The sequence below is a fragment of the Antrostomus carolinensis genome, unplaced genomic scaffold (genome assembly GCF_000700745.2).
Source record: "Antrostomus carolinensis isolate BGI_N321 unplaced genomic scaffold, ASM70074v2 scaffold5763, whole genome shotgun sequence".
NCBI classification, from domain to species: domain Eukaryota; kingdom Metazoa; phylum Chordata; class Aves; order Caprimulgiformes; family Caprimulgidae; genus Antrostomus; species Antrostomus carolinensis.
Genome location: NW_010305726.1, coordinates 421 through 8,523, shown reverse-complemented (window position 1 = coordinate 8,523; position 8,103 = coordinate 421). Strand labels below are relative to the sequence as shown.

At 49.9% G+C, this 8,103-nt stretch overlaps 1 protein-coding gene across 1 annotated transcript in view; it reads left to right on the top strand.

Moving 5' to 3' along the window:
- Positions 1–6,528, top strand: part of PIP5K1A (phosphatidylinositol-4-phosphate 5-kinase type 1 alpha) — a 10,380-nt gene extending 3,852 nt beyond the window's left edge. The window contains exons 5-12 of the mRNA XM_029084243.1: positions 1–55; positions 1,179–1,478; positions 2,390–2,595; positions 3,229–3,312; positions 4,662–4,710; positions 5,148–5,232; positions 5,564–5,701; positions 6,395–6,528. Coding sequence (XP_028940076.1) covers positions 1–55; positions 1,179–1,478; positions 2,390–2,595; positions 3,229–3,312; positions 4,662–4,710; positions 5,148–5,232; positions 5,564–5,701; positions 6,395–6,528 — 1,051 coding nt within the window. The remainder of the gene's footprint in view (positions 56–1,178; positions 1,479–2,389; positions 2,596–3,228; positions 3,313–4,661; positions 4,711–5,147; positions 5,233–5,563; positions 5,702–6,394) is intronic.
- The last annotated feature ends 1,575 nt before the right edge of the window (positions 6,529–8,103 follow it).

The following is an 8,103-nucleotide window of genomic DNA, read 5'->3' as shown; positions in this document are numbered from 1 at the left end:
GGTTCAGCACAAAGAGGCTGAGTTCTTACAGAAGCTGCTGCCTGGCTACTACATGGTGAGTCACTTGGGTGAGGCTTTCTCTGCAAGCTAGAGACCAAGTGTGACAGAGATTGCTGTGTGCTGCCTGGTGGGTGTGAGTGGAGGTTTGATTTGCGCCCAAGCCGAGCAGCAGCTTCTGTCTCAACTGTCCAGTGACAAAGTCACAGCCTAACACAAGCCACTGGGGTATCCTGAGCCTGGCGAGCTGCTCGGGGGTCTTGGGTTGCACTTTGTGACTCAGACTCTTTTGGAAGGTCTCTGGCTGCTTCCTGATCAGCTGTAAAGTGTTCCTTGCTTCTGTGCTGTGCGGCATCTCACCCGTGGGGCTTTGTCCTGCACTTGTGTTGACCTTCCCAGGACGATGCTTGGTTGTGTCCACAGAGATAAAGAGTTGAAGAACTCTGACTTTAGTTTCTAGCTGTAGAAGCAGCAACAGCTTTGAGTGTTAATTTTATGAAGGTGGTTATAGCAAAAAAGGCTTTTTAGGTTCTGGAGCAAAATCAGATCCCACCCTGAACACAATGTGTGTGTGACCTCACTGCTCGTGTTTGTGTCCAGCCTGATCTTTACAAACCACCTCTGTGAAAGGGAACTTTGCCATGGGGTAGTACTGCCTTGTAGAAGTGCCTGAGGACTCTTGATGCTGTTGAGGTCACTAGTTTTAATTCCTTAAACTGCTTCTGAACCCACAAATATTTTTACTGTGATTATATCCCAGAAACACATTGTTTTTCTTCAGAATTCCATCCAGTGTCTTCTGCAGCCACGAGAGTTTAGATCCATCTCTATCCCGATGTATTTAGCTTGACCTAAGCACCAAATTTAAGAAGGCTAAGCACAAGATCTGCTTTTGCTCTGAAGCCTCCCCAGCTTAGCTTCTGCGTGAAAAAGCAGCAAACTCCTTCCTACAGTCTTCCTCTGAGCCATTCAGCTTTGCAGAGAGGTTATTAACCACTGTGGGCATCACCCATCTGTTCCCTGGGTTCACCTGCCCTTGTCTCAGAGCTTTGGCGATGGCTTTGAATCATTCCCAGCTCCGTTGCGATAGAGAAGCACAGGAAGGAGCAAATAACTCCTCTAACTGTTGTGTGAATAACTAGAATGGCTTTGAAAGTATTTCTGTGTCTTTGATGTTTCAGAATTTGAACCAGAACCCAAGGACGTTGCTGCCAAAGTTTTACGGCTTGTACTGTGTCCAGGCCGGGGGTAAAAACATTCGCATCGTGGTGATGAACAACCTGCTGCCACGCTCTGTCAAAATGCACCTGAAATACGACCTGAAGGGCTCCACCTACAAGCGCCGAGCGTCCCAGAAGGAGCGAGAGAAGGTCTTCCCAACGTACAAGGACTTGGATTTTATGCAGGACATCCCTGATGGCCTCTTCTTAGACTCTGACATGTATAATGCTCTGTGTAAAACGTTACAGAGAGACTGTTTGGTAAGTGGAAGACAGGAGAGTTCTTTCCTTTTTTCTGGGGAGATCTTATAGTGGCCTCCCAGTACCTGAAGGGGCTCCAGGAAAGCTGGGGAGGGACTTTTCATAAGGGCAGTTAATGACAAAACAAGGGGAAATGGGTTTAAGCTGAAAGAGGGGAGGTTTAGATGAGATATTAGGAAGAAGTTCTTCACTGTGAGGGTGGTCAGACAGTGTCCCAGGTTGCCCAGAGAAGCTGTGGCTGCTCCTCCCTGGAAGTGTTTGTGGCCAGGCTGGATGAGGCTTTGAGCAACCTGGTCTAGTGGAAGGTGTCCCTGCTGCTGGCAGGGGGGTTGGAACTGGATGAGCTTTAAGGTCCCTTCCAACCCAAACCATTCTATGATTCTATGATTCTAAGCCTTTCCCACAAGAAGGAGATGGCAGCTGCCACCTCTGCCTGTTGATTTCAGGAATCTTTGGTTTTGTTTTTTTTGGTGGTGGTGTGGACAAGAAGCAGGACCTTGTGTTCAGTACTTCCAACTTGAATTAAACCCAGCACTGCTGCTAGAGGTGAAGGAAGCACCCTCTGCCAAGGTGGAGCTTTGGAGCAGGGCAGGATCTGGCGAGAGGGGTGGGATACTTGGCTGAGTCCAGTCTCGTCAAGTTGTCAAGTGCCTTTGGGTGGCCGTGCACAAGTCAGTGCTCTCCCTGGCTTGGGTCCCCGTCTGCACAGGAGGAGCATGGATGGTTTTCCTCTAACTCCTGTTGGCCACTGTAGATGAGCTGACTGTGTACGAGCTGTGGATTAAAAACCATCCCCTCGATACGCTCGGGGCTCCAGGCGCAAATGCTGAGTACGCTTCTGCAAACGGCCGCTCTGACAGTTTCACTGGGCTTGCAATAATCAGTGAGCATTTGTTTGACTTTCTTTCCAGGTCCTGCAAAGCTTTAAAATCATGGATTACAGTTTGCTTGTTGCAATCCATAACATGGATCTGGCACAGAGAGAGCACGCGATGGCAGACGGGACGTCCCAGGCCGATACGCGACGACCCGCTGCCCAGAAAGCCCTCTACTCCACAGCTATGGAATCCATCCAAGGAGAGGCCCGGCGAGGTGGCACCATAGAAACAGATGACCAGTAAGTCTGCATCGGTGTCACTGTTCCCAGTGAGATACTGTGAGGAGTGAGGGGTATAAACCCAAGCTTGGCTAACGGCGACGCAGCCTGGGCTGGACAGGATTGCTGTCATGCAGGGCAGAGAGGTCTCAATGGCAAATTTGGTGCTTTTCTCTTTGATTTCCTTTCCTTAATGCATAAATTTTTTTTTCTTGCCTTCTGGGTAGCACTTGAGAGTTCTCTGCCCACTGTTTCTTGGTGGCTTCAGTTAGTTATTTCCATCCAGCTCTAAGGCATAGCGAGTGCTTTGTTAGATCGGACTAACAACCCATGAAGTCCAGCTGCCATCTGAGCGTGGATGGTGGGAGATGGTCTTGACTTGGTCTCCTCTCCTGGCTGAATTTGGATTAATGCTGATCTTCAGTAAAACTGTCACATGGAGGGAAAAAGGGTCAGTTCTCCTGAGGTTTAGCTAACACTGAAATAGCATTTTGCTCTGACTTGTCTCCCCCAAGTTTGTCACCTGAACGTGCCTCCTGCGTGTTGACGCTTGGGAAATAGTTCACATCATATTGGGCCCATGCTGGGCTGTGTGAGCGAGGCAGTGGGGTGTGAGAACACCTTGTTTGATGTTTGTGTCCTGTCCCCTTCTAGGATGGGAGGTATTCCAGCCCGCAACGCCAAGGGGGAGAGGCTGCTGCTCTACATCGGCATCATTGACGTGTTACAGTCCTACAGGTGAGAAATATTAATTATTAAATAACAGCTTTGTGTCACTTACGGGTGAAAACCACCTTCCAGCATCATCTGCCCCTGCTTGGCTGTCGAGATTGGCTTTCAAGAAATAGTTAAGACACATATTTATTTATTTATTTATTTTAAATTAACTACTTTCTATTTTCTTGAGGTTGGGCACTTTGGGATCAACTTCTGGGTCTTGCTTACTATATTTACATCATGTTCTTCACTGTGAGGGTGGTCAGACACTGGAACAGGTTGCCCAGAGAAGCTGTGACTGCTCCTCCCTGGAAGTGTTCTCGGCCAGGTTGGATGAGGCTTTGAGCAACCTGGTCTAGTGGAAGGTGTCCCTGCTGCTGGCAGGGGGGTTGGGACTGGATGAGCTTTAAGGTCCCTTCCAACCCAAACCATTCTATGATTCTATGTTCCTGGAATAGATTTACACTCCTGAAGTTGTTTTTCTGTGCCATGGTGGTTGAACACAGGCACAGTGCAGGAAAAAAAACAGTGGTGGCTTAAAATGGCCATAACCACTTCTCCCTATAAAATGAAAAATATCTGTAATCTGTAAATTTCCTTCTATTTATATTTAAAATGTAATGTACAGAGGGTTAATGTCATTGCAGGTTAACTGCCCTTGATAATGATGCCTGTGAAACTCTCCCCGTGGGAGAGTGAACTGTGCAGTCAGCCCTGGTGTCTGTGGAAGAGTCTTAAAAAACGGGGACAATGAAGAGAACCCAGAGCTGAAGCACATCCCAGAGTCTGTGGTTGGGGTGTCCTTGCCTCTGCGGGCAGAAGCCAGGCTCAGGACGGAGTGAGCGTGGTACTGCTGGAGAGAGTCCAGCACAGAGCCACCAAGATGATGAAGGGAGTGGAGCATCTCCCTGCTGAGGAAAGGCTGAGGGAGCTGGGGCTCTTTAGCTTGGAGAAGAGGAGACTGAGGGGTGACCTCATTAATGTTTATAAATATGTAAAGGGTGAATGTCAGGAGGATGGAGCCAGGCTCTTCTCAGTGATGCCCAATGGTAGGACAAGGGGCAATGGGTGTGAGCTGGAACACAGGAGGTTCTGCTTCAACTGGAGAAGAAACTTCTTTCCAGTGAGGGTGCCAGAGCCCTGGGACAGGCTGCCCAGGGAGGGTGTGGAGTCTCCTTCTCTGGAGACATTCAAGACCCGCCTGGACACCTTCCTGTGTGATCTCATTGAGGTTCCTGCTCTGGCAGGGGGGTTGGACTGGGTGATCTTTGGAGGTCCCTTCCAATCCCTAATATATTCTGTGATTCTGTGAGACGGTGAAAAATTGTGAGGACAGTGTGAAAATTGCTCTTCTTTCTTTCCTTTGTCAGATTTGTCAAGAAGCTGGAGCATTCTTGGAAGGCCCTTGTCCACGATGGAGTAAGTGGAAAAATACCCCTTTTTAACGTGTTTAGTAATAGCAGCAGTGTCTTTTTAAACTGTGCTCGCTGTCCTTGCTCCTTCTGGGCTTAGGATCTGGGATTTCCAAGGCGGGTGTGTGTTTTCTCTGTTATATACAAGTATTACTTTCTAGGTACTCTCAGAAATGTTGTTTTTTTAACACTGATCATCTGCTTGCTCATTAACAAGAGTCAATTGCTTTGTATACAATGGCTGCTGCCTGTCACTGCTCTGCTCCTCACAGCTTCAGCTGTGAGCAACTCTGAGAATCCCTGACTGTTCCGAGTCCAACGTAGCGCGTGTTTCAAGGCTGACAGCCTGAGAGAAGCTCACGTTTACCTTGATCACTTATTAATTTTCCTTGATCGCTTATTAATTCAGATGCACACGTTAACCTCTGTCCCTTGGATTTCTAGGACACTGTCTCTGTGCACAGACCCAGCTTCTACGCCGAAAGGTTCCAACGGTTCATGTGCAACACAGCGTTCAAGAAAATACCACGTGAGTACCTCCGTGCAGCTGTACCCGTGGCCATCACCCTGGTTTCTGGTTTCTCCCTCCCTGCTCAGCAGCTGTGGGTTGGGGAAGGTGGATGACAGCATGCAAGGGCTTTAGGAAGTCTGCAGTGCTGTGTCACCCCTCCCTTCCTCCTAGATTGTTCTTGCCTCACAGATGGGATCTTCCAGGAGCTGTTTCATCAGCTTGTTCCTTCAGGGCGCAGCCCTCACACCAGACTGGCACTGGAAAGTTGCTGCATCGAGTCTTTTACTCCTTCCTCAATGTGTTAGAAAAATGCTTTCTCTTTTTTTTTTTTTTCTCTCTTGTCCTTTAGTAAAACCATCTCCTTCTAAGAAGAGCCGGTCTGGCACAGCAGTTCCTCGGCGGAGCTGTCAAGGAGGAGTGCCTTCCCAGTTCCACATGTCGTGCGAGACAAAAGCACAGGTTACGACAGAGGCGGATGTAGAGCAAGGTTAGTGCCTGGGCTGAAAACAAACAAACAAACAAAAAAAGCCTAGAGAAGTTATTTTTCAGCTTGTAAATATTTTTAAATTCTCAAAACTTGCTGCCTCCTGAGCTGTCCAGGACACCTCCACGTTGTTCTGTGGTTGTGCCAGGGGAGGGACTGTATTCTGGGGCTGTGGGTGTAAGAAACCAGACAGGGACAAAAACTCGTACACACCAAGTGGCCTCTGACAGCACCAGGAAAGCCTGGAGGAGCAGCGAGCCCTTCAAAGTGGCTGTTTCCAGAGCTTCTGCTGCAACAAATTCAGGGCAGGATGATAAACCTCGTGTCTCAGTAAAAGCTGATCAGGATGAGAGCAGGTTGTGGAGGCGGGGAATCGTTAGCTCGTGCATCTTCATGGGATCTTTGTCTTGTCCAAGCATCCAGCGTGGCCCTTGCTCCCCCTGGGACGTGGGCTGAGGCTGCGTGACAGTCCCGTGTGCCTGGTCTCTTCCCAACAGCTTGTGCCCGTGGGGTTTGTGCCAGGGGAGAGGCTGGGCTGGGCACTCGTGTGGGGACAGAGCCTGGTTCTTCAGTGCTCAGGTGTCTTAGATATCTCAGGTGGGATCCAGCACGGATCCTGACCCCTGGCTGGTGTGGGAGCTCGTGCCACACCATCCCACTTATGCTGGTGATGGAACAGTCTGTGCTTCAACTCAGGTTCCCACCTTGGTCGCCCAGATCTCCTGCCCAGGACCCTGCCAGTAGACGAAGCGAACAGCGATTCCATCGCAACCACCCTCTCCACTTCTTCCTTGGGCAGCGGAGGCCTCAACTCACCTGCAAATAGGTAAGGCTCGTGCTGTTTCGGGGCACGACAGGCCAGTGACTCCTGCAAGTCAAGTTCATGAGCCGTGGGAGGACTTTGTGCTGCTTTATGGATGTTTTGGGGTTTGGCATGTTTGTAGCAGTACCCGGTGGAGTTGGTCTGTGTGTTGTGGAGCAAGTTCAGCGCTGTGGGTTCAAGCATGTGCAAGGGGGGAGCATCGTGTCGTCGTTCCTGCGTGTGGTTCTTGACCAGTGACATGATCTTGCATCTGCTCGGGCTGTGTGTGGGGGGGGTCCCAGTGGCTTTTAGTTCCTTGTGTGTTCTGTATTTAATGGTTTTGTTCTGGAGTTGAGGTAATGGTGCTAATTAAAGTGAGTCGGTGAAACTGTCACTGCCAAAGTGTACGTGAAGAGCATTAATGTGATGGTGGGTGATGCTGAAGATGACCTTCCTGCTGCTCTTTTCAGAGGGTTTGGGCTCTCGTGCAACCTCCTGGCTGGGTTAGCATCGAGCTCCTACAACTCCTCAGGAAAGGAGGCTGCAGGATGTGTGCAGGTGTGGTTCAGAATGTCTCAGAAGCTGAAATGCATGGAGAGCCCGGAGGGAGCTGGTGCCTGTCTTTGAATGTTTCATTTCTTGCTGAAACAGCAAGTCTGTCAGGGATGAGGAGGAGCTGTGGTCAGAGGACGATCCCTTTTGCAGAAGTTGTTCTGAGGTGTTAACTTCTCTTCCTGGAAGTGATCAGAAACCACCTTCCCCCATTCCTGACCCGCTGCCTGCACAGCAGCACCGAGCCAAGTGTCTGTTCTCTCCTGAGCTGCAGGAGAACATGGTGCAATTGGAATTAACACCTCTTACTCCCTCTGTAAAACACAGAAACTTCTTGGTAGGGATCCTAAACCAGAGCTGCTCCTTTCTGGTACGTCAGCATGCCTCAGGTGTTTGTTTTACTCACTTAACTGCGGGTCTCTCTCCTTCATCTCTACGTAGGTCAGTGGGCGTTCAAGTGCATAAAGCTGACAGCTCAGCAAAGGATTTGACTAGAACAGCTCCTGGCATCTTCCTGTCTAGGTGAGGGCAGGAACCAGACTTTACCTGAAACCTTCTCTTGTCTAGAGGGTGTGCTCAGGGAGGCTTCCCCTGGGATTTGGCCTCGTGCTTGTTGCTGGTCAGCGGTTACAGAGGTTCTGCACGGTCAGTTCACTCCTGAAATGCAGAGCTGTACTGTGGTGTGTCCCCGTGCCAAGGCTCAGCAGTGCTGAATGTGTCTGTCTGCTGTAAGGCTCCATGGTAAAACCCCTCAGGATGGCGTCCTCCTTACCCTGCATGGTGCTGAGCACCCTTCTTGGTGAAAGCACAGGTTCTGGTAGGTAAAATCAAACCTGGGTTGAGTCCCAAGTGGTTCCCCAGATGCAAAGCCTGGTCTGTGTTTGCCCTGGGTGCCTCTGCAGTGGAGCTCACCACTTACCGTACCCCATGGGCACTTGAGCTTATGGTCACCCTTTGCCAACATCCCATAAAACCGTGTGCCAGCACCAGACTGTGGTCGTGAAATCCAGGAGGGAGGACAGATCAGTGTTTTCTCCCATTGTGGGGCCTT